This window comes from Haemaphysalis longicornis, unplaced genomic scaffold (assembly GCF_048455015.1).
Source record: "Haemaphysalis longicornis isolate Haplotype H1 unplaced genomic scaffold, Haemaphysalis longicornis Haplotype H1 scaffold_2, whole genome shotgun sequence".
Taxonomy (NCBI): Eukaryota; Metazoa; Arthropoda; class Arachnida; order Ixodida; family Ixodidae; genus Haemaphysalis; species Haemaphysalis longicornis.
The window spans coordinates 194,008,440-194,034,645 of NW_027526295.1; the positions used below are offsets into that span (position 1 = coordinate 194,008,440).

At 46.5% G+C, this 26,206-nt stretch overlaps 1 protein-coding gene across 2 annotated transcripts; it reads left to right on the forward strand.

The window, feature by feature from the left end:
* Nucleotides 1-275: 275 nt before the first annotated feature.
* Nucleotides 276-20,620, forward strand: Gyg (glycogenin 1). 2 transcript variants are annotated; one of them, XM_077699041.1, is made up of 7 exons: nucleotides 276-434; nucleotides 3,276-3,417; nucleotides 5,370-5,544; nucleotides 6,757-6,919; nucleotides 14,248-14,374; nucleotides 17,556-17,736; nucleotides 19,754-20,620. In XM_077699041.1, the coding sequence occupies exons 1-7, from the start codon at nucleotides 425-427 to the stop codon at nucleotides 20,030-20,032; spliced, it is 1,077 nt and encodes a 358-aa protein (XP_077555167.1). In that variant the 5' UTR covers nucleotides 276-424; the 3' UTR covers nucleotides 20,033-20,620. The 2 variants fall into 2 exon arrangements, with proteins under 2 accessions (XP_077555167.1, XP_077555166.1); XM_077699040.1 differs by lacking the exon at nucleotides 276-434 and adding an exon at nucleotides 2,162-2,693.
* Nucleotides 20,621-26,206: the final 5,586 nt, after the last annotated feature.

Here is a 26,206-nt window from a genome sequence, read left to right on the forward strand (position 1 = left end):
ATTTCGAATAAATTACTCGCCTCTTCGCGGTACTCTTTATGCGGGGAATTATGCTCTCACATCGACCTTGGTCTTGTGTTAGCTAGAGAGTAACATTGGCTAGCGCTTCAGAAAACATCGATACACTTGCGACGACTGGTTTAAATCTGGCGCTCTTGCGCGCGTCGCCCGCTGACTTCACTCTAGGCGTTCTAGGTTGTCCGCACTCTCTCGGGATCCGTTACGGGAGTCGTTTCGAAACAACCGAAGCGCTTTGTCGGCCGGCCGGCGCGACGCGCGCGCACGCCTCGCAGCGGCAGCGCATGCGCCAGTCTTCATTGACTCGATTCATCCCATCTCTTGACCCATCCCATTTAGAAGCCAGTATTCAGCCCACCTACGCCGCCGTTCACTGCTCTTGTCGGCGCGGAACTAACAATCGGCGATGGAGCGCGGTAAGTGCGGATCGGAGCTGTACAATGCGTGCAAGAGCGAGAGTTCTCTTTTTATAGCCGACGTCTAGGACTTGTCCCCGACTCCATTTATGACCCCTCATTTTTCTGCCACTGGGATCCCGAAGCTGTCGTCTGCTCCCGGTGCCAAAATAGGTTTCTGGAGGGCGTAACACGATAGCGCGCGTTTGCGAGCGTGCTTGTCGTATTGCCGCGAGTGCGCGTGATCTTGGGTGTGCCGCAAGGTTCGACTCTAGGTTCGACCTTGTTGCTTCCATCATTTTGCCTTGCTACGCTCAGACCGGCGGGACGGAGCCGTAATTTAAAACAGCGATACGTGTGTGTCAGGCTGTATTTTCCTCGATATTCTTTGTGCCTGTTTGCATGTGTGGAGCAATAAGGACATCTCCAGCTAATTGCGGACGTATTGCGTATCAAGTCATGCGCGGCGCAGTGTCTAACTCTTTTCAACCTGCCAACTATAGGTTGGCGCACCTTTGCGCACAGCGTGCGAAGGCGAAGAAAAAGTTTCTGGGCATTTGCCAGAATTCTTCAGTATTTATGGTCTGAAGTATTTTTGTGCCGTGCATCGCCCTCAGTTTTGGTTACGTGCGTTGAGTTAACGTGCACTCTATGCTGCGACGGCACCGTTAATGCGTAATCTCGTGCGTTGCGCTCAATAATTTTTATCGATCAAGATGGAAGTAACCGATAAATTAACAAATAATTTTCACATGGCTTGCATATTTGTACGTATATATTTATGCCCATGTTGGGACCGTTAGAATTTAAATGAATCGACCAATTTCATTCAGAACAAAATTAATACGGCACGCATATTTCCATTCAACTCAATTTGTCCGTGAATCAGTGTCATTGCCTAACATGCTGCGTACATGTAACTTGAGCAGAAAAAAAAAAACTTATTGCCAAAGCGCTACACGATCGAATCAAAGGCTATCGCCACAGGAATTATTCTGAATTAAATATGGAGCACGACTATCAAAGACGTACGTTGAAGCTTTATTTGTAAAGCTAAATGACACATCGATTCCGGCATTGAGATGCTTCATTTGGCACACAGGCAAATTGCGTTAACCGAAATTAAGAAATGCAAAGAAAAGCGCTGTGCCTATAAAGACTTTTTTTTTTTTTTTTAAGTGCGCTTCATTTGAGCACAGCTATGCGGACGTTCCAGTGTGCCGTTTAGCTGCCGAAGACGCCTGGTCCTTGAGCGCATCCAAGCGAACAAAGCTTTCTGATATGTCGCTGAGCCCGCCTCTTCACGGTGCGATACGGATCTCCCTCTAACGTCGTCTATTTTTACGCACACAGACGATTCTGTTTCCGAATTCTTGCCCTTGTGACAATCTGTTTGGGAAGCCTTCCTTTCATTTTATCTTTTCAAGTCCTGCGTGGCGCACGCTTAGGTAAAGCGTTATGATAACGCATGCTTTATCTGGCGGAATGCTAAAAACGGACCGTTACTTCGTGAACTCTTCACATTCCAATGCGCGTCACAAACTCCCGCCGTTTTGTTAGTTTCGGTTTCGGTTACACTGCTATTTAATCTGGTAAACTTTATTGATCTTTTGAAATTTTTGCTACACCGAACGAAAAGCAAAATGAAAGGTTAAAATTTAAAAAAATCTCTTGAATTATGGCTTCGAACGTTGAACTTTCGATGGTCACGTAGTCCATGCCGTCTACCGCCAACGTCGGCCAACGCGAACGATCTTCTGCAATGGTTGCTACCCCGCGCTCCCTTGGCAGTTGTCGTGTCCAAGACTTTTTTTGCCGGACTCCCCGCCTTGCAGCGTGCCCAGTTCATTCGCCGTGGCAGCTGTGCCTATAGTGACGCTGTAAATAGTGGCAGCCTCACGGTACGCCGGCTCATATTCGACCTTGTCGCGTACGGGCCGCGACCTTGACGGCCTGTCACATCCTGTGCAGCCGCTTCACGGCATTGTCTCCACTTGAAAGTAGGACTGTCGCGCCCCTGTGGTGGTGGCACGCCTACCCGAGCGATCAACGCACCGGAGTTACCCCCGCTGGGAGGAATATTTGTGGCCGCGGTCCGCCTGTCTGCGCCGATAACGCGACCCTCGCTCGTGGGGCGTAGACACGCCTTCTCGGACCGCGTGTAGTCAGCCAGCATGGACACGCTAAACATTTCTGCCGGCTTGGTTGCCGCGGCGGCCTGCTCGCCGATGAGGTTCGACTCTGCGGCCGTCGATGAGGGCAGCGGCGACCTCGGCAAGGGTGAGAGATCTGTTGGCGACCACATGGCCAAAACCCGCTGTCAGGGACTATAACATATTGTTCGTTGTATTTTGATCGTCATGTTGTGCAGTTTGATTTGTTTACTAGTAAACACAGCCCAAGTGAAATTTACGGTTGAATTCTGTTTGATATGCGTTGTCTGGATTTGTGCGAGAGATAATTTATGCCTTTTATTCAAAAATAAAGTGCGCTGCTGCAGCGATTCGGCGTTCAAGTTTTGAGTTATTGATAGTGTTTTGTTTCCCAAAATTTCCCGGCAATGTAATCGTCGCTTGTAGCCTAGGATAAATGGGTTTTCTAAAAACACGAAATGTTATGTTAGGTCAACTTCATTATTTCTACCTGTTTCATTGAAGCCTGCCTACTCCTGCGTATGCGATGCAAGAAGCCATACGCACAGAACACCAGCACTCAAATTGAGCCGCTTCTAAGACTTATGAAAGCACCGTTTATGGATTAGTGCGGTTGGTTGAGCATTGCGTTACGATTGGCGCCAACTATTGCCTTTGCCAGTACACGTTTTTCCAATGTGGTACCTGCCCTGTGTTTGCACACTCGCAGTGAGCGATGAGGCCTATGTGACCCTGGCAACAGACGACACCTACTCACTGGGGGCTCTGGTGCTGGCCTACTCACTCAAGCGGGTGCACACCTCTCGGCAGCTGGTCATCCTCATCACCAACACAGTCACCCCACAGATGAGGTAAGCTTGGCAGAGCATTAGACTGCTCAAGCTTGCTCGATAAGTTCGCGCAAATCACGGGGAGGTGTTTGTGTGATGTCTCTCCACCCTTGCTTGTGATGACAGTTTAATGTCCCCACACGCCGTAATCTGCTGCCACTGAGTGCGTCTGTTCACTCATTTGAAATTGCATGTGTGATCTCTACTTGCATAATTGAAGGGTTCACTCATTTTCATATAGCCAAGGTTCAAATGCATGCAAATAAACCTCAAGTTCTGTTCGACAGCTGTTAATAATTGACAGTTGAAGTGGCAGCCCGAAAGCTCCTCAAGTGGCAAGCTTTTGAGCAGTCTGAAAACAGCTTGCATCATTTTGCCTGTTTGAGTCGCCACAAGCAAATACGTTTGTAGACTTTCATTCATATGTAATTGACCCACGCATTCACATACATACTTGCATCGGTCAATTGCATATGAATGAAAGTCGATAGGGCTATTATGACAGCACATGCAAAACTTGGGATTAAGATCTGCCAGCCAAGCTTGAGTACTTGAAAGTCAGCGAGCAAGGCTTCTACACATAACGGTGCTTGCATTCCACCCAAGTGATCTGTTTGGTTGATTCTTGGCTCTTAGAAGCTCCCGAGCTAGATTTTTGAAGGGAAATTTAAACTTGGGCTGATGGCGTGACCTGTTTTCATGTGCTTCTCCTAACACGTATCTGTCCAGGGTGTAAAAAAAAAGAAAAACGGTTTACAGTTGGAACTAAGGCCAACTGTAACCTTTCACTATTGAAACTGGAGCAAAAGCAAAATTTTTCTGCACAGAACGATGTTAAATGCCTACACAACTACGCCTTGCGTTGCGCCTACACCTACAAATACGCTTATGCAAATCTAAGCAAATATGTAGTTACTAGTAAAATTCTATTAGCACTAAGTAGCAGAAGCAGGCAGTGTGCCTGCTTTACTTAATCTACTTTACTTAATCTTTACTTAATTTACTTTTAGAGCCTCCGCTTTATACCCAGGCAATAAACTGCATTAGTGTCAGGTGCATCATCAATAAGCTTACATTACAGCTTTAATTTTCATCATCATTAAATGGACTAGAAACCTTAATGTTTGGGCATGTTGCCTTACGAAAAAGTTTACAGGCTCTTGCACCCTTCTTAGTTAGCATTACAGCCACACAATGCTGGTAGGGAAAGGATTGTGCTCTTTGGTGGCGTTTCACCCTTTAGCACAGTAGAAGCGTAACACAAGAATGCACCTAGGAGGCAAAGCAAACGCTTGCGAGTGACCAGAAGACCGTGGCAGCAATGGAACAGCACCTGATAGATGAGGCGATAGTGGCTACATTCACTGCGTGGCCGCGACATGTTTTGGCTGCACAGTGGAATGCTGATCGTCGCATCCGCCCAGCTTCTTTGCTTGCAATGGATGCCGCTAGCTTAACTCTGCCAGTATCTTGTGATGCTATCGGGCCACCCAAGGAAGGAAAGTTTCCCCTCCTGACCTGCTGCTTACTTTGTGCAGTAGTAAGTTGCTGCAGATTGAACAGCAGCATTGGGATTGTATGTCGTACTGGGGACAGAAATGTTTCATCCCGCCCCCTGCTGGTGCGAGAAGCAAGATCAGCTCTGTATGAAGGACCGTGAGTCCTGCGCCTTTCTGTCATGAACAGGAGCAAGATCTCCTGTTGGGACAGAGGTGCAGATCTACGGGAGTCCTTAGCTTATACCGTAATAATGATTTAAGCATAAATAGAAAAAACAACCCGCACTCCACTTACACCATTAAGAATGTCAGGATACACTGACGCAGACAGCAGACCACTTTAAACGTGCTGTTTAATGATATAACCTGTGCAATGTAACTTATTGTAGTTTCCACAGTCCTTGCCACATGGCAGGAAGGTCTTTTCCCTCTCCCGTCTAAGGACACCCCTGTTTTCTCTTGTCCTTTGTGCAGGTCATTGCTGTCGCAGGCGTTTGACATGGTGGAAGAGGTGAACCTGCTGGACAGCCGAGACCCTGCGAACCTAGCGCTGATGAACCGGCCAGAGCTGGGCGTCACGTTCACCAAGCTGCACTGCTGGCGCCTGGTGCAGTTCAAGAAGTGCGTCTTCATGGACTCCGACACACTGGTGAGTGAACTGTGCTGCACAAGTGCAGTGCTGGCATCTTTCTCAGGACAAATGAAACGCTCTTTGCGTTACCGTTCCCCCCCGTGGGAAACAAACACCGGCATGTGCGAGATTTTTGCGCTGTGTAGATGCCCCATGTCACCTTCATGTCATGTCTTCATGTTTTGTCTTCATGCCATGAAGACAAAATACAAGTTTGTTTTATTCGAAAGATTTCGTGTTCTGTAGTTCCCCCAGCGCTTGTCTGGAAGCAAGCGATGCTTTATTTACTGCCAAATTAATCAATTTAAACTAAAATTGTGATTCTCGGGCCAAAATGTGTGTTCGAACGATGTTTGCAATTACATCATAAGAACAGGTCTTTCAGCTAAACTTGGTGTGGAGCGGAGACTTGCTTAGTGCTAGTCAACCTAGATGGCTCCACAGCACCGCGGCAAGCAGTTTTCTGCCCGTTTTTTTTGTGACAGTGTTTAAACCTGTCTTGTTTTTGTTCATGGAGAAAACAATCATTTTGTGAAACATGGTACTCGCTCGACAAATACGGTCACATAAGACACCGTCGCTTGCGTCACTTGGCCAGTGTCTTCTGAGACAACCCCAAAGTCCTACAGTGCTGTGCATATAAATGAAGCATAGTGCGCGCAGTACCAACAGCAGTACGCATCGGTACTTCTATGTTTACGTGTGCTTTTACAACTTCCACTCTTTGTCCCACCATTCTTACTGATGTAAAAAGAATGTGTTCTATATTTAAGCGTAAATAGTTATAAGCTCTGCCTAATTTGCATTTGCTTTTTCCAGCCTCCGCCAATCACAGAGCTGGCTGGTATGACATCATAGGTTCTGTTGCGGGAAATGAGCTAGTGGTTCGCATGGCCATCTTTTTTCCGAATTATACAGCTTATTTGAGCGAAGTTTACGTTAGTGGTGTCAGCCTAATTCTATCGAGGCAGTCTTTTGAACGAACCAAACTTGCATTTTGTCATCATGGCCCCTTTAATGAGCCCGTAGCCCTCCTTGCTGCATTGTGCCTCATAGCCTGGTTTCAGCTGCAGCACGTGCAGCCACAATTAAAACTCCACCAGTCCCATGTGGCCTGCAAGGTGTCCTGGTGTTTTAATGGGAAAAGTGGCTACATTGTCTGTTACATGTAATGAGTGATGGCTTGTCCTGTTTCCATGATTCTTTTTTCGTCCTGTCTCCATTGCGCAGGTCCTCCAAAACTGTGATGAGCTGTTCTCCAGAGAAGAGCTCTCAGCTGTACCGGACGTTGGCTGGCCCGACTGCTTCAACTCGGGTGTTTTTGTCTTCATCCCATCTGAGTCCACGTACAACGCCCTCATCGACTTCGCCAAGGAACACGGCAGCTTTGACGGCAAGTACCCACTTCTATACTGCTGTGCAGCCATAAGGCACACCGTGTCGCACAACCCTGACTAGATGTTTTGGTTAAGTAAGCTTTCTCTGCTTTCCATGGTTAAGGGTACATACTGAAGCAAGGGAAAGCATTACCTACCTATTTTTTCTTTACTTAACTAAAGAATGTACAGTCAAACCTTGATGTAACAAAGCCAGTAAAATTCGTAATTTACTTCATTACTTTGAAATTTCGCTACATTGAAATTTGCATTCAAAATGAAGTGTTAACTGTGATGCGGTTTCTGCAGACGAAAACGTGGCTTGCATACACAGATGACGCACTGATTCTGTTTCCGTCAGAGCTTAATCATCTACATGGGCATCAGCGGGAACCGCATGGAGAGTTTTCTGCACGCAAAAATGCGCCTTGCAAGCCACAGGCGCACTGACGCAGCCGCGGAGACCACTCGCGCGATTCAGGCAGCTCCAGCGACCGCTTCTAACTGCTCACTGAAACTCAACATGAGGGGCAAGTGAAGTTGTTCATGCGGGGGAACAAGCTAATAATGGGACGAAATTTGAACCTTAAAACGTCGCACGCGCCGCTTAGGAAAGCGCCCATCAAATACCCTCCATGGTGACAAGCCTAATCGTCTCTGGCAGGGCCAGCCAGCATCCCTGAGCGCTTCGAAGCTCTTGCCGTGTGACGCGTGCCTCCCCATTGGTGCAATTCGTCGGGCCCCTCCCACTGCCGCACGGCGCGAGTCACTTTCTGGCCGTGGCAGAAGCTGGTGGCAGCGTGATATTGCAGACATGGGCGTGAAAAAAATACGCGCGAGGCTTATGAAGACCCACAAATGCTTTGCCACTCTCTTGCTGGAATGATGGAACCCAAAAAGCATGAGCGAAGTCGAATGAAGGGTAAATCGGTGTGGCATGCGGTGGGAGCGGCGCCATGCGCAGTTTGTAGGCAAGGAGCTCACTCAAAGACTCTGTGGTTTGCTCCATCCGTGGCATTGGGCAGCCCGTGTCGCCCTTAGCGTTTTATTAAGACCCTTCTTCAACGCTTGCATCTCCTAAAATCTACTTCTACTACCAAAATTTCGTGTCTAGTTTTTCATGAAACTTCGTTACATTGAAATTTCGGCAAACAGAACTTCATTACACAGAGGGTGAAACTACATCATGTGAATACACCAGTAGGCTGCCAATGATGGGGATGATGATGGTGACATTGTAAGCCAGTGCGATATCACCGTAGTGGCTTGTAAAGCATTTTGTGCACGGTGTTTCTTCTTCTGCGCATTACAACTAAACTAAGGCTCGTAGCCTACATGAGGAAGTCACAAAAAGTGGTGAACACTGATTACTCAAACAGATTAGCCAACACGGTTACAAAAGAACTTCTGAGTAACTTCTGCACCTTGCAGATAATTACTCTAACCAGATTTAGGGGAAATCCCCAAGGTGGAGTAAGTTTCTGTAAAGGAAAGTTTGACATCCACCTAAATGCAGCCATACGGCTGCACAGGAAAGCTATACAGCTTTCTCAGAAACTTCGCAGTTGAAGAAAAATTCGTCCTGGTCCAGGATCTGTGTAGCTGTATGGCTGCATTTAGGTGGATGTCAAACTTTCCTTTACAGATAATTACTCTTTGTCGTATATCTTAGAGCACTGCACGGGCCTGATTTTAAGGCCTGAGCCCGGCCCGAGCCCGCTTTGTGAAGCCCTAGCCCGGGCCCGGCCCTGGCCCGGGAATTCATAAGTGAGCTTAGCCCAAGCCCGGCCCGTCGTCTCAGGCCCAGGCCCGGCCCGGGCCCGTTGTCTCAATCCAAGGCCCGGCCCGGGCCCGTCGTCTCAAGCCCACGCCCAGCCCGGACACAGTCTCTCTCTCTTTTTTTTTTTTTTTTTTTTTTTTAAGCTTAGGGAGGGCCTGATGTGTGTGACCAGGCCTGGTCTTAGACGTTGAAGAAAATTTGTTTATTGTATTTGGTCGAGTGTCTTCGTAGCGGGAAATCAGATGGAGCATGTAGTCTGTACAAGCACGCCCTGAATTGTAACGCAAAAAATAAGGGTTTTAAAGTACACGTAGTTTAGGTCACACCATCTGCAGTTCACGCCACATGGGCGTAATAATAGCTTGTATTCTTACACGAGAAACACCATCACCTTTGATGACCAGGCTCTTGGCAACTTCATGGGGTTGTTTCGGTCACAAGTTGGTATTAATGAAATTTCTTGCTCTCCATTTGAATCCACGAGTATGTGCGTGCGTTGAAATATTTTCCCTGGAGTGGTTGTTAAAGGAGCCATGAAGAGAAAACACAAGTTTGGTTCATTCAAAAGATTGTCTCGTTAGAATCATACTGACACCACCTTTAACGTAAACTTCGCACAAATAAGCTACATAATTAGGAAAAACGGGGATGGTCATGCGACCCACCAGCTCATTTCCCGCAACAGAACCTATGATGTCACATGAGCTAAGCTCTGTGATTGGCGGAGGCTGGCAGAAGCAGACGCAAATTAGGTAGAGCTTACAAACTTGACGAACGAGCGATTTGCGCTTAAATTTAGGGCACATTCTTTACAAAGCAATAAGAATGATGGGACAAACAGTGGAAGTTACGAAAGCACATGTAAACATAGAAGTACTGATGCGTTCTGCTGTTCGTACTGCGCACAGCATGCTTGGTTTAGCTGCACAGCACTACGGGGCTTGGGGTTGTCTCAGACGACACTGGCCGATTGACGCAAGCAACGGTGTCTTACGTGACCCCATTTGTCGAGCGAGCACTGTTTCAGGGAACGAATATTTTCTCCCAGAACAAAAACAAGCCAGGTTTAAATGCGGGCAAAAACAAACCAAACGCTTGCCACGGTATGGTAGCGCCATCTAGGTTACGGAACGTAAAGAAATGCAGGAACAAACCAACACCGCTGTACAGGGTGGAGACAACCTTTGAACGGTCCCGTGCCGCCGCAATTGGGCCAATGGGCTCAACGCGTTATTCTTTTCGTTTCCCACGAGACCTAGCAACACGAAACAGACAATATTATTCAAACTTCTTCAGTAAACCGCGTTGCGGCGATAATTTTAGCGCGGTTTTGACACAATGACTTGCTTCGGCGGCGAGCAAGCAACCGAAAATGGCGGCGCCAGCGTATACGTGTCTCTACCCTGTACGGCGGATGCGTGAATGAAGGTACTCTAGGCTGCAGAGCGGTCGGTTCCTGTGATGTCATTTGGGACCACGAAAACGCACGATTGAGCGGGAAACTCAAAATTTTAACCTAAATTGTTTAATTTCTCAGTGAATAAAGCACCGTTTGTATCCGGACAAGCGCTGGGGGCACTATAAAACACGAAATCTTTCGAATAAAACCAACTTGCATTTTCTCTTCATGGCTCCTTTAAGCGGCGGCGCTTCTCTAGCACGAGAGTTTGATTTCCAGCCACGGCAGCTGCATTTAGATTGGTTCGACATCTAAAACACGCGTACATAGACATAGGTGCACAGCTCCAGGGTGGCTTAATTAATTCCTTCCCCGCTAGGGCATTCCTTGTAACCGTATCTTTGATATGTTATACACCAAAATATAAAATCTTGAGGCAGTACATGAAATGTCATTAAGGTTACAGCATAGTGACTATCAGCCCTAGCAAAACACGTTTTTAAAACAATGTGTACAACTAACATCAAGAAGCGCGTAAAAGTATACTCAGAATATTCAATTTTATGCTCTTTTCTACACTTCACGTCGGAACTATTAACGGCCGGGCCTATGAATTCAAGCCCGAGCTGCCCTGGGCCCGCGGCGTCGAGCCTGAGCCCGGCCCCGGCCCGCCGATGATCGACTTCGGGCGGCCCAGCCCGGCCCGCGGGCCGGGTCGGGCCCGGGCTTTCGGGCTGGCCCGGGCCCGTGCAGTGCTCTAGTATATCTCCTAGATTCATTTCTGAATTGCACTTTTGGAGAGAACTTGTTCACCTAAAATTGCAGGACACTGCCATGGAACATGGGCATCCATTAGGTGCTTGAAGTTTAAAGGGACCTTGCAACACTCGGTTCAACTTTTTTCCAAATCCTTAATGCTTTCAGAACATAGTTAACAAATGCAGCCAGTACAGTCAAACTCCGCTACAACGAACTCCGCTACAACGAAATTCCCGCTTCAACGAAGGTTTTTCGATTCCCCGCCCGCATCCCATAGGCCCCAATGTATTAAAACTCCCTCCACAACGAATAACTTTTTTTATTGTTCTCCCGGTTCAACGAAATTTTCCCGGGACACAAGTCACTCGATTTGCAACGGACTGAACCACTCTAACTAATTTTGATAAGTTCTAACAATGTAAATTATTAGTATCAACATTTTCTCCGAACATCCGGACATCGAGAAGCGGGGTCCGGATTACCGGCGCCGACGGCGCTCAAAAGCGGCGGCGGCGGCGGCGGAGGAGGAGGAAACGGCCGAAGCATGGGCAGCTCTCGAGGAAGCCGGCATTGTTCCTGAGAACGTAGCATTGAGCGACTACGTAAATGCCGACGCGGACGTGATCGTCTACGAGGAGCTGAGTGATGCCGAGATCCTCAAGAGTGCTCGCGCCGCCTCCGCCGCCGCCGCCGATTCATCCGACGACGAAGAAGTCGGGCATGGTGTTCCGACAGTCCCGACGTCAGTGACCGCGTCGCAGGTCATGGACTCCTTGGAAGTTTTACGTAGTTTCCTTGGCGCCCATGACGATGATGTCGCCATGGAGCTCCTCGCAGACTGTGAGCAGCGCATTCTCCCGTTGCTCGTGCGAACGCGCAAACAGTAAAAAATCAGCGATTTTTTCAAGTTTTGGAAATAAAATGCTCCCAGAGTGTCGTGCATATCCTGTGCATATCCGTGACCGCAAATTAAAGTATAAACTCCGCGCTGTGATTTCACGACGCCTGCTTTTGCGCGGATCTCCACGAGTACGACGCGCATATTACAACGCTGGTCTAAGCGCCGCGAGACGCGTTGTGACCGAAAATTACGATATAAACTCCGTGCTATAAAAAGGGTGCTGTTTTTGGCGGAGCGAGCTCCAAGCAAGTTGGCAACATTGGGGCGAAAAGGTAGGTGGGAGATTTCACGATGCCAGTTAGACGCCTGCCCTGTTTTCTTTATTTACTGATTTTTCCGCGACAACGAAATTCTCGCTACAACGAAATTTTTCGCGATCCCCGTGAATTTCGTTGTAGCGGAGTTTGACTGTACTTAGAATAGGGAATCAGACAATACCTCAGCCATAAATTTTTGCTCTGTGCCTATCAGATAACTTAGAACCTTTCTCAAAAGATTTTTCACTCTTTTTCAGTCTTGGCGTTCTTCGACTGCTCGAATTAAGTCATTACAGTGGTGTAGCAGCTGTTGGCCAGCTTTCTTTAGGCTGCAGCAATAAACGTATTTGATAGCCATTTTAAAAAAGAAAGCCACGAAATCAAAGCAGAAGCGGAAGGCAGATCTGCTGCAGTGAGCAAGTCATGCTTTGCTGCTCAGTGCAGGCGATAACTATAGCTTTCGCAGTGCTTCTAGATGCAAAGGAAAGAATGAAAGCGTTTATTGGAAGTGTTGCAGAATCCCTTTGAGGTTTTTATTCCTTGGTGCTAAAGGGGTAACAATGCACACACAGATTGCAATCCTAGAGTTGTCCTGTAAATTTTTCAAATCTGCCATTTTCTTGCTTGTTATGCAAAATTGGTCAGGATTAGTAGGGCGGAATGTTTGCCTGGTGGATGTTAGTTAGCCATGGTGATATTGTCACATGCATGCTAGTTACTTGGGTAGTTAGTTGTAATTAGTCATGCCAGCTTGTCGCACCAGTTAGTCATGCTGCCGTTTCCAATCATGTCTCTTTTCAGCCACGACTAAAGCCTTCAGATTCTTGTGAAATCTGCAACATTGCAGGTGTCCTTTTTTTTTTTTGTGGCTTCAGGAAAGATTGCACAAAATCGTTAGCCTTCTTTCTGTGCACTTTGCTCTTGTAGAGCTGAAGGTGAATTCCTCTTGTGCTCACTTGCACATAATAGCGTTTTTTTAGTTTGTATGCAAAGCATTGGAAAATCTCAAATTAGTGCTCATCAATCAGTTTTGCATATACACATGTACAACATAACAAAATGTTTGCATGTGGAGCGATGGCTTAATGTTAAATGTCAAATTAAACAAAATGCCTAAAGACGGGTTCTTCTCTTGTCATTGCCATGGTTGTTGAAGGACGTGCAAGCGCCATAGAAAAAGAAATTTCAAAAATTTTAAGCTTTGATGGCCAGGCCATTCTCTCCTTTGACCCATCACCTTGCTGAAAAAAATTGCTGCAGCTTGCACTGGTGGTGCAGTGCTGGAGAAACAGCATAGCTGGCGGCCCCTCTCCTCTCGTCAAGAGACCCGGCTGTTGCACCTGACATGGATTTCCGAACTTGCCGCTGAAAGTTCTCCACGACTGGCAGGCCCGGATTGTTTGGTCCGCAGCCTGTCACATCTGTTCCAAAGTGGACCGCGTTAGCACGGTCTAGAACCCAAGGAAACTGACTTCACGAACTTGGCGTCTGTTGCAAAAGCTGTCTTGTGCTCCCCATTTGAGGTGCGGACGCACATAAACTGTTTTTTTTTTTGCGAGCTCCTCATGTGGCATAAGCCCACGAGCAAGCCTGGACGACGCTGTGCTCAAGCTGAAGCTCAAACACTCCTGCTGTTAAGAGCGGCTCAGAGCAGCTCAGTTGCTGCAGTGAGGCCTATGTGAGCGAGTGGGTCAGGCAGTGAACGAAAGAACGAGTGAGTGAATGAACAAGCGAATGAACGCTCACGTTAAGTCCAAAGCCAACACTACAAATAACCCAGTGGAAATAATGCGGTGGGCCCAGAATGCGATGATAGCTCAATTGGATAGACGCCGGTTTCATAACGCGAGGGACTCGGGTTTGATTCCCACTAAGGGACGTGTTTTTTTTTCTTTCCAATCGAAGGTTTTCTGTTCACATTGGACAACTTGCAGCTGGGTTCAGCAGTTCCGCTGTTAAACAAAAACCTAACAAATCATTCTAAGCATTTTTTCCTCAGTTACTTTCTAGCCACGGGTGGGTAAATTTCAATGCATGGCAATGGTACGCACTCGGGAAATCCCAGAATTCTCACTTATCTACATGGTTCCACTTTTGGTGTTTGTAAGGGAGGGCAGGGCAGTGGTGCGTGCTTCCACGCTGTATTTTCTGGCAGCACTTTTACCATTTGGAGGAAGAAGTAAACAAAAAGATGTGTGAAGAGGTACCACCAGTGTTCATGTTCCCTGTGACCCCTTTTTTCGTTTCAGGGGGGGACCAAGGCCTGCTGAACATGTACTTCAAGGACTGGGCAAGGAAGGACATCACCCGCCATCTCTCATTTATTTATAACATGAACTCAAACGTGGCCTACACCTACCTGCCTGCATACAAACAGTGAGTGTGCGTAGGCATTTATCACATTGCAAGAAGGATCTGGCTGCTAGTTCGGTGGTATAGAAAGCATCCTTATGTCATCAGCAGCTGACACACCAACAGCATTCATCTTCGTGCGAAAGTGTCCTCGAGTTGATTTCTCTGTGATGCTTATGATGTGGAATGAACTTAAATGGGGGTGCCATCCAGTCTTGGGCAGTAACTAATTACTAGCAACTCGTTACTTTTTTCAGTAACTTGTTACTGTAACTTGTTACTTTTTTCAGTAACTTGATACTGTAACTAGTTACTTTTTCAGTAACTTGTAACTGTAACTTACTTTTTTTACGCAGTAACTGTAACATAAAATATCATTACAGTTACTTCCTTATTTATAGAAAAATATCCAACAGCAACACTCATTAAAGGCTGACAAACAGCTCTTGCATTCCACTTTTTCTAACGTTCTTCTTTGCCATATTGTCCCCACCTTCCACCTTCCCACAGTGCGGTTCCCCTCGCAGCTTAGGAGAGGATGTCACTAAGAGGATTGAATTCCATACAGAAAACACAGGTCGCACGTAGCTCTTCAAGGTGATTACTTAAGACTTTTCCTTCGTCTTGAGTTGAGCAGAAACAAGACGCTGAGGAGGGAGTTCGTCTAGCCTTGTAAAGAAAGACCACCGCATTGGGGCCCACCGAGAACGGGGCACACATAAAGACACCAAGGGTGCATCAACATAAACGTTGATGCAACGAAATTAGGCTTACACAACTGTTGGTGTTGAGTTTGACTGTGCCCCCTTTTAGGTGTCTTTTTTTTCTAGTGTTTTACCACGTGTAATTCTGACTGCCCGAATACCTTCGTACGTTTCTAGTAAATAAAATGAGTCATCTTGTTTGTAATCTATTACTTGATTTTGTACAGTAACTAAAAAGTAACGACGATACTTTTTCACAGTAATTGTAACTGTGACACGTTACTTTTTTTGCTTGGGTAACTGGAACTGTAACACTGTTACTTTTTGCTGGTAACGTGCCCACGACTGGCGCCATCTATCTGTATCAGAGAACTTCTTGCTCTGCTTTGAGTGGCTTATTTACGCTACCTATTCAACATCAAGATTGGATGTGTGGGTTAACCAATCGCTCCATTAGCTGCCTTGAGCACTTCTCGAGCGCCTTGCTAGCCGTGCGAATAACGATTCTACAAAGTCACTGACATAGGTGCGTCTGTTGATGAGAGCAGTACTGTATTTATTGCCCTTCGTATAATCGGGGAAGTATTTTAGATGCAGAGCATCTGATTCACTCGCCTTGTCCCTCCGGCGGCGTCGTCGTCGTTGTCGTCGGCGTTGTCCACCCCTCTGCCATTCTCCTCGCCGTGCGAGCTGCGCTCTCCGCCGCTCTCCGCCGCTCACCCCTTCTCCTCTCCGATAACGAACACTCTCTCGCGAGGGGCATTGGATTGGATTGGATTGGATTGGATTGGCTTGGCTTGGCTTGGCTTGAATTCGGTTGGATTGGATTTGGATTGGATTGGATTAAAGTGGATTGTGTTGGATTGCGTTGCGTCATAGCCGCGGCACGTTGCGTCATAGCCGCGGCAGACGCGCTGGGGCCGGCGCATGTGCAGTACTCTCTCTTCCGCGGTTTCCTCTCCTTCGGGCGCGCTGCGCATATAACCGGTGTGCCGTTCTCCGGCGAAGCAACATCCACGCTTGGCTCAAACACCTAGAGTCCACGCCGCTTTACAAGTACGCCAACGTCGTCATCGACTGGGACCAGCTTACGCAGTCCCCTCAACGTTATGAGCGCTATAAAACGCGTTCCCTTCGCCGCTCCGCCTATGTGTCGCATCTACACAGGGGTTCCCGCGAGGGGAGGTGGGAGTTTTTTGGTAAATGCTTACTTCGTTTTTATTTTTTTTGTCAGATTATCGGGAAAATTGAAAAGAAAGATGAAAGGACAAGAGTCAGCTGGGGCCTCATCATTCTGGCCAATACTTTATGCCATATCCCTGTAGGAGGCTGTATATAAGATGGCTGTCTTATATATAGCGGCAATTTGAAAAGGCTTACAAAAAGTTGGCAATTTCAAGTTGCCCAAACTAGAGTGGGGGGTGCTTGCACGGGTTGGGTCTCTTGCTCGGAATTTTGGGGTGTGACGCATAAACGGGAAAACGGCGACAAAAGATTGACTGTGTTGTCGGGTATGTTATTAAAATATAGCAATATTTTTTCTGGTGGACTGGGGTTGTGAATGAGGGTGCCGGGACATCGCAAGCTTGCTAAGCTTTGAAATCCTTAATTAATATTTTTTTGTTTCGCAGGTGTATGATGCTATCGAAGAAAAAAAAAAGTTTAGTTCTAACAGCTGTGCCTTGCTAGAGTAACTGTTGTTGACTTCTTTGAAGCAGCTCGTGCCTTGTATAACAGGCAATTGCTTGAGACCGTTTAGATGTTTCTCTCCGCTAGCGCTGCTATGTGAACTACATACATATATGGGTTGGTCAGCAAAAAGTCATCTCTTGTTCCTATGAACGTGAGCTGTACCTCAGCATTTGTTCTGCTAACCTTTGGAAATGCCAGTTTTCTTGAGACAATTCATCATAATTGAAAGGTAAACAGATGCACTGATAAGTGCTCAATTATTAGTCTCACTATAATGGAATCTTTCCAGTCTTGCTGCATTAATTCATTAATTGGAGGGAATACCGCAAGTGTGTAAAGTTTTCTGCTGCTCTGTTCGCCTTGGTCTATATTTGCAACTGTCTTGCAAATACAGTAAAATCGTTCCTGCGCTTTTATTTTCAGATTTTTTTCTTAGTTTTACTCAGCTGGTGTTTTTGCAGATAGAGGAAGTAAAAGGTACAGTTTGAAAACACGGGCAAGGTGCTGCTTACTGTCCAGTGCATAGTCGTAAAGGAAAAAGTGGCAGGACGGAATGGATGTAAACTTGTGTTGAAATAACGGAAGAGGCAAGCACTGCCTGTCGTTCTTTCTTGAGTTCTTGTAGCAGCCGAACATAGCCTCAAAAATGGTACAAATTGTGCATTTCGTTCATTGAATTATAGGTTACTCGGGCCCGTTTGGTCATCCCCTTCCTGTTCGAAGCATATCGGATGTGGCCGTATTTGTGATTGTGTCGTCGCTTGCTTGAAAATGCGGCAGTCGAAACGTGGCGACTCTCCCTTGTGCAGGTTTGGCCGGGACGTGAAGATCGTGCACTTCCTGGGTGCGGTGAAGCCGTGGCACCACATGTTCAACCTGCTGACGGGCCACGTCCAGCCCCAGGGGGACAGCCAGCACATGTTCGACCACCTGCAGTTCTGGTGGGAGCTCTTCATGACCCACGTGCAGCCCAAGCTGTTCCCCGAATGCGTGAGTGCCGCCTGCTCTCAACCTCCTCTTGTGGGCTCGTGTGGACGTCCTTAGCACAGAACTGGTAGCTAAGCTCCTTGGTGTTCTGTCAGAGTGTGCCGTCAATGGACAGCACAGAGTCTTTGCGCCCAGATCTGGTTTGGGCAGAACCCTGATAGTGTTGTTCACGGGATCGTGAAAAAAAATGGACTAGCCGAGAAATGCACTGTGTAACATGTTAATATCGCACAAACGTGCTATTGAGTAGATCAGGTATACCATTTGTGCTTTAAAGGGATGCTGAGTTGCGAAAACAAGTTGGCTCATGTTGGTAAATTAGTGCTGATTGGACACCGATGTGCCACTCGCAGTGGACAGTTTAGTAATGCAGAAAATATCAGAAGCATGAAAACCCAGTACTGCGGCGCCATATGCTTTTCTGAACCCTGGTATGTGTCATTGTATATTTCAAATGGAAAAACTGGATTGGTGAGGTTCGTTCGGGTGTTTTTCTGAAACGAACATTAAAGGGGCCATGAGGGCCAAATTCAAGTTTTTATCCGAAAGATTTCTTGTTTTATAGTGCTCCTAGAGCTTGTCCGGCAGCAAATGATGCCATATTCACTGAGAAATTAATCAATTTAGGTTAAAGGAGTACTGACACTAAATTTGTCGCTTTCAGTTTTTATGCTGTATCACTGAGAAATTAATCAATTTAGGTTAAAGGAGTACTGACACTAAATTTGTCGCTTTCAGTTTTTATGCTGTAAAGAATACTTATTGGCCCAGTAATTACGAAAATCGAACCGAAAGCCGTTAGCCGCCAACACAGAATTAATTATAGCACGTTTATTGCAACCAGTTTCAAATTCGGTTGCCGTGCGGGAAAATGGCCGTTTGAAGGCCAGCCTGCAAGCGGGCCAGTCTGACGTCACGGTCTCACCCATGACGTCAGGGACTTTCGCCGCATCGTCTGCTACAATTGCACATGGTCCGCACTCGCCCGAGCAGTCAACATGTCATCTGAATCGTCAGATTCGGATGAGTCGCTGCCACCCGACAGACAGAGCAACTTTATTTGGCCAGGCGATTAGGCCGGCGATGTCTTCGCCGTCGTCCGTTTTTTAATATCACTGCGGCTCGAACCGGCGCAGACCGTGATAGCAACAGCTTGTCGCCACTCTTATAATCAATCTGATCGCGAAAAAGAAGTTCCACATGCGAGAAAGGAGATGTTAGTGTGGTGAAAAATTGTGCTAGGGGTTGTTATCAGCGCTGAATTTAAAAGCGGTGTTCAGATATTTGCCGCGATGGTAAGCTTACACTGACCGGCAGCGGAGGTCCGGCACTCCGACCCAGTACTGCCGGCACCGCGGTGCGGCGAGCGGCCGAAAGATGACGCCACCTGCACGCTAGAATCAAAACTCATGCATGGACCGTTGTGTGCTGTTGCTTTCTTTTTTGACCGTATTTGCACCTGGCTTGTTTTTGTTACAATAGAAAGCAATTGTTTTGTGAAACATGGATTATCCTCGACAAACAGGGTCACGTAAGGCAACGTCGCTTAGGCCAATCGCCCAGTGCGTGTAAGACAACTCGAAAGCGAAGGACTGCTGTGCAGCTAAAACAAGCATAGTGCGCGCAGTACCAACAACAGTACGCATCGGTACTTCTATGTTTACGTGTGCTTTCGAAACTTTCCCTGTTTATCCCCCATTCTTACTGCTATAAAAAGAATGTGCCCTAAATTTAAGCGCAAATAGCTCGTTCAGCAAGCTTATAAGCTCTGCCTAATTTGCATTTGCTTTCGCCGGCCTTCGCCAATCGCAGAGCTGGCTGGTATGACATCATACGTTCTGTTGCGGGAATTGAGCTAGTGGGCTAGTGGAAATGGCCATTCCCTGTTTTCCTAATTATGTAGCTTATTTGAGCGAAGTTTGCGTTAAAAGTGGTGTGCACAGTGTGCACTCTGCTAGAGCCTGCACAGGCCAGCAAGGAAGGTGCGCCACTTTCACCTTTGCAAACCTTCTTCCTCCAGGCGGGTCTCGCCGGCGAGATGTCCAAGCTGACGATCAAGACAGCCGAGGAGCTTCGGCAGTTTGGGGCCGGCCAGCACGTGGTTGGGGGCTCCGAGGCCCGCCAGTACGCCTGGGAGCGGGGCCAGATCGACTACTTGGGCGAGGACGCCTTCGCCAACATCCAGAAGAAGCTCGACACCGCCATGACGACGCCGGCCGAGCCCCCGCTGTCCAAAGCGGCCGCCCCCCAGAAACAGAGTGGCGAGCAGCCCAAGTCGAAGAAGCAGGCCAAGAAGTGATGACGACGCCCGGTGTGACGTGGCTGCTCAGAGCGAGATAACGGAAGCTGGGAATCTTTCACGGCAGAGATTACGAGCCATAAGTGCAGAGCGGAGGAAAAAAAAGAGTGCCCGGAGTCGATATTTTTTCTCTCTGTGTGCAATAGCGCCGCATGCGCCATTATGCTCATTATGTTCAGTATACACAGTCTGGCTTTTTTGTTTTGTTTTGTTTTAGGGCCTCTGTATAAAAACTGCTTTTTATCTCTTAGTGCCAAATCATTAGCAACTAATACCTCTGAGGTGGAGCACCCTGTGGGTGCTTGTGGTTTACTTTATATATTTAAAGGCTGTGTTTTGTTTTGTGTATACCTAATATGTTGCCATAGAGGTTGTTGCTGTCTATACAAGCAATTTTTGCTACTCGCGTATTACATGTATAGGTTTTTCAAGATTCGAAAATTTGGCCTTCTCGCAGAGGTGGCTCTTTTAAGCTCACATGTGAAGCATGCGCTTTTTGAAGCCGGCACCTTTACGGCTGACTTTACCCTTGCTTCCTTTTAGGCTGTTGAAATGTGGCAAATGGAAATATATTATACTCATGTTCTATGCTGGCGTTTTGTCTGCTTTCTTGCTCATTAGGGCTGAACTTCGACCATTCCAGCCCTTTGATGCAGGCCTGGCATGCCATTACTGCAGTTTAGCCTATGCAGAAAAAGTGTCTACTACTTCGACCAGTTTTATGTCAAAGCGTTAAATGCACGACTCGGTGCAAATGCTGCGTCTGGCGTTGGCGTGACATAAAGATGGTGCGAAAAATGGCCAACAGCACGACCAGAATAAAAACAAGGAAAATTAAATTTGAAATTCGTACTCGGGTCCTACAGAATGCAAGTCCAACACGCATCCCTTGCACTATTGCTGAGCCCTGGCTGTAGCAAACAAAAGGTTACCTAGTGAATGCGTTGAGGACTTCAACTCTGAAACGTGTTGAGACATGTATTGAGGAGGCCCACAGGAGTAACTTGAGCTGACTGATTACAGAAGTAGCAAAGCACATTCACGGTAATAGCGGGTCTGAAATGCTAAACAAGTGCAAAGAAAAAAAAAAAAAAGACAATCCCCTGCCATGGGTACTCGTCGAAACAAGAGTAAACAAAACAAAAAAAGGTACATGCGAAGGGAAAAAGACCTTGAAGATGGCAGTGAGAACACAATCGCACCACTGGTGGCTTAGGAGTATTGTTGACAAGATGGTTACACACTGCGAGGAAAGGCAGGCACTCGCTACAGCTAAAGAAACCACCACCATCAGACATTACTGCAACATTTGCGACTTGAGGATTGCACATTGGACATACTATTGGACATAGACATACCCTGTCGTGACGAAGGCACTGTTGCAACAGAAGGTGGCATAGTCGGGACAGACCTGCCATTAGACGTAGAGGATCACGCAGATTGAACTGAAAAAAAATTACCATCCCTTCTAAAAGAAAGTTGAGAGAGAAGCAGGAGAGCTGAAAGTGCATTCAATCGATCGTCAAACCTTTGGAGGCTCAAATCACAAATGAAGAACGAACCCATGCAAAGATTTTTAGCGCACTATCTAGGAACGCTTCAAATGTATACCGACGTGTTTTATGACTCAAAGCTATACCATTGTACTGCTTTTTTGTGATTGGTGTGCGGATTATGCTATGTAGAACCATTCCTTTTTTGCGATTTCTAGTAAACGTCTTGACACAACGGAAGCCCAGTTTTACACAACCACTGTGTGTCCACAGATCTTACCAGATCTTTTCAATTGACCAATTGGTATTTGGGAAAATGTATTATTTTTTTGACGGAATGCTATCTATCGGCCCCGCTAAGAAAGCTTTTGCTTTAATAAACAAGCACAGCTGACATCTCAGTTATACTATGTGCCGATGCGTGCCTAAAGTGCGAGACACATGGACGACTGGTGCATGCGATTCGCATGCGACTGATCGTTACGACGGTCGCCGCGACTAGTCGTACGCGTGAATTTGAGACACATGTTCCGATGCGCGCGTGCGATGTGACGTCGGCGCCTCTCCACCCACTGTTTTCGCTCCATGGTTGCCTCCCTGTTTAGGCGCACTCAGGCCGATTTAGAGATGCGCAAGAGAAACCCGAGAAGGAAAAAAAAATATTTATCAACTTGAGGTGAAAATGAATAGTGCTATTGTTATACATTGCATTTTTATATGTTCAGTACAGCGGTGTGGGAACATTTAGCGCCCATGATTCCGCTTGTACATGCTGTAGGTACCACTGGAAACGTGTCTACCAGGCGGAGAGCGCACAGGTCGACGGCGGCGGCACAGAGCTGCTTTACGCAGAATACTCAGAATTGCCACTGGTGCCTCTTCGTGGTTTTGAAAGAAACTTTTTCAGTGACGACACTGTCAGGCTCTCATTGGTTGTGGCTGCACGACGATTGCAACGATGGCTTGACTGCATCTGGCTTGCCAGTCGCACGTCATGAGCCTCCTCCGACCAGCAAACGACGCCAAAACTGGTCCTAACAATCAGTCGCATACGAATCGCGTGCACCAGTCGTCCATGTGTCTCGCGCTTTAGCCGTTGTCTGATCCCTACACACCTCTGAACACAGAGGGTGCAACAGTGGTTTGACACCTTGCGGAGTACCGTTTCATGGCCCACGTTTAGTTATGAAATAACTCTCCCTCTCGCTCTCGCTCTCAACCCCCAGCTCCGCTGTTTCTCCAGTCTTGCACCACAAGTGCAAGCTGTGGCAATTTTTCTTTTTCGTTTTGGTAGCCCAAGAAAGACTGTCACGTTTAAAATGGTATAGTAAGGGGTGCGCATACACATATGCCCCTTGTGCTCACACTTGAGCAGGGGTGAAAGCCAGCTTCACTGTTAAAAATACCCTATCTGCGGTCGTGCACCCTTTACAGGCGGTGCAGTATTTTTTGGTATCTATTTTTGCTAACGCCACCAGACAAAGCTCAAGCTTAAACAGCTCCGCTGTTAAAAGGTGTCGAGTGCAAAGACAGACTTTCTGAATTTCGAGACATGCACGGTATGGATGTGCGGTAGATTTTAGAGCATGCGCCAACTCGCTCGTCGTTGAGGTAGTGCTCGGCCATACTGTTGGGTCAATGGCAGCCTCTGGTTTTGTATGAAGCAAATGCCAAGATTCAAGCAGTGTAAGGTTCGTGCAAGTTTCCAGAGCTAGGGACATTGCATCCTCAGATGGAGTAAGGTTTCAGTAGCCAAAAGCTTCAGAATGGCAAATAGGAAACAAGCTTGGTATGAAGATGGTAGGTATGAAGAATTAAGTATGCACTTGCACCGATGATAAAGAACGGTACGATTCAACCAAAGCAAACTACGCATGACGCACCTCCTTCAACAACAGTGTATACATAGCTCTTTCAATGTGAAGGAGAGGAGAAAGTCACAAGACCACTGATTCTCTCCAGCTGAGAATATTTTCAAATGGACCATGCACAATTAAAGAGATCGTGTCAAGCAGCATACATTCCCTATCGTTAAGTGTCGTCCACTGATATATTTTACTGTGCCCATGGGTATGTATCATTTTGCTAGACTAGCAGCAACTGTTGAGTATGTGCAGCAGCTTCAGCCTAGCGTTTCGCTTTGAGATCTTCAGGCTGCAGATCTTTGAGATCTGCAGCCTGAAGTACAATGAAAATTTTTAAAATACGTTCTGGTTGACGTCGGCGCCCTGGCCTCAAAATGTAATGTTTGGCCTAATATCCTATGTTTACGATTAACGTTAGGCGACCTTGAAGTTGAGCGTTACGACCTGTCAAGCAACATCATTCTCGAAGTGCATCGAGCTCTGAATACGGGTTGATGACGTTGACGTACAGTGATGATAGTTTGAAGATTGGGCCATTGCAAGCTCACATTGCCCCTTCTCTCTGCTGCACATCAAGTTATCTTTGCGCGGGCATCCCATTAATTGTAAAATACTTCTGGCTTCATGAAAGACACTTCAAGTGTTTGAGCTGCTACATCAGGGAAATCAGCCAAAATAGGCTAATAGTGCGTTTGCAGTAAAATTAGTGTAAGTGCAAATAATGTAGTAGCTTGCAAGTCTTGTAAGCACACAGTGTACTTTGTAGATGCAATTAAGTGCAATACAGTGGCCAGTATTCAACTTGAGGAACGACAATGAAAAAGCAATAACAATTAGTCAACAGATTAAGACGGCAAAACTGCAATTTTTTTTATTTCTTAATTATAGTACATGGTTGCAGCTAGGAATAAAGGTTTGCTAAGGAAACAATACTACAAAGCAAATCACTCCATGGTGGGATGGCACATGGAAGGGCAGAGCTGTTTAAAAAGCTAAAACTGTGGAAATGCACCCGAAAATGTGCAAGTAACTGGAATCGTTAAGCATGTGTTTGACATGCACAATGGTCTTTTGAGAGGTGATGGTGACAGCCTAGCTATTACCATAAACGTATACTTGTGAAACAGAATAGCACAATGGAACAGCAAATTTTAAGTAAATAGATGTAATTATCATGCATAATCTGGGTTATGCTACAGGAACTTATCATAGTTGCTAGGGATAGAGTGTGTTGCTCGATCTGTCCTTCACAGCTTCTATAACAGTTGATTGAACATTTTAGGTACAGGGCTTACATATTTGAGTTGAGGATGGATAGACATTACATATGCAAATTCCTGGATGCTGGTTGAATTCAATTGGGTATTTCTTATCGTAAACTCATCATAAATACCCCAAAGTTTGTGAGATCTTGGTTCAAATGGTGGTGACATGGGAAGGTAACCAAAATTCTAAAAGTGCACCATGGAGTTAGATTAGTCCCGCTTTATTATCCATTTTCATCATAGTGTATTTATCCAGGTCAGCAAGAAAATGTTCACTATGGCCTAAAGAAGTCATTCATCGTAGTTTTTACAGGACTGCAGAATTGCTTCCCAACTTTTGTAGGTAAAGCACTTCACTTCAAGCCTTCCCGTTCTCAAAATACTGTTGAAGTGCTCTTGGGTGTTTGTGAGCCTGAACTGCTGGCACTTTCTGCCCTGCAAAATCCTCGTTGCCGTCATCCTCTAGATCTGGTTCATCCTCTAGGGCACCCTTTACATGCACGAGGATCTCATGATCTGTAAGCTCCTCAGAGCACAGGAAATCCACATCTGCTGACACGAACTCCTCGAAAGGTTCTGAAACCTCTGCTGTATGTTGGATAACAGCCCAAGCTTCATCTTTAGGGCTGTTTTCCAGATGGTCTTTCATATAAGCCTAGGCACCTCTTCCATCATGTCTCTTCTAAATGGTGAAGAATTTACTCTAGGGACTTAAAAAAGTTGCCTTTAGTAACAAAGTGTCCCTGGTGGAGAGCAGAGGAAAACCAACCAAACCATTCTCAAATGACTTTTACAACGAAGTGTCTGTCGTAACGTCTCTTAATTGTAACGAAGTTTTACTAATAGATGAACTGACATGCTTACAAAAGACTTTACTTTATATTTAGATGCGTTGAGATATGCATTTTCCGTGTGTCACCAATAAGGAACAATTTCTAGGTCTTCTTGAGTGCAACATGATAATCATGTGGTAGCTAATATGTGTCAGTTGGTAACTAATTGTTGTATATTGCTATGGAGCAGCCCTCCTTGGTGAAGCTCCACGGAGTCTCACAAAGGGTATGTGGATATGAAGACGACAGGCGGTGTGGCACCCAGCAGGAGCTGAAGACGTCTTTTCCACATTTTTAGCGCGTCCTCCACATTGAAGTGTTTTCTCCACATTTGTAAACAGTGCACATACAGCCAATTCTAACCGAGTCTACGTTGTCTCAATATTACGAATAGTAAGTGTTTTTTAGTGCTGCCTGTTGGAAACCAAGATTTTGCCATGTCAGATATAACAATCATGCCAATTTTAATGAAAACTGCTGTCGATAAGCTGGTGGAGATAAAAGCTGGGGGCCGTGGCAGTATGGGCTTTGTGCCTGATGAGGGGGAATGCACAAGGCTATTGAGTCTGCCTATCATTAAATAACAATTCCTGAAACTTTGTTTTCACTCGTGGAAGATGCCAACAAGCTCCTCCGGCTTCGACATCTGATCATCTACAGTCAATTGTGTTGGAGCTTAGCCGCAGCCACAAGGAAAAAGCAAGATAAACATCTATCC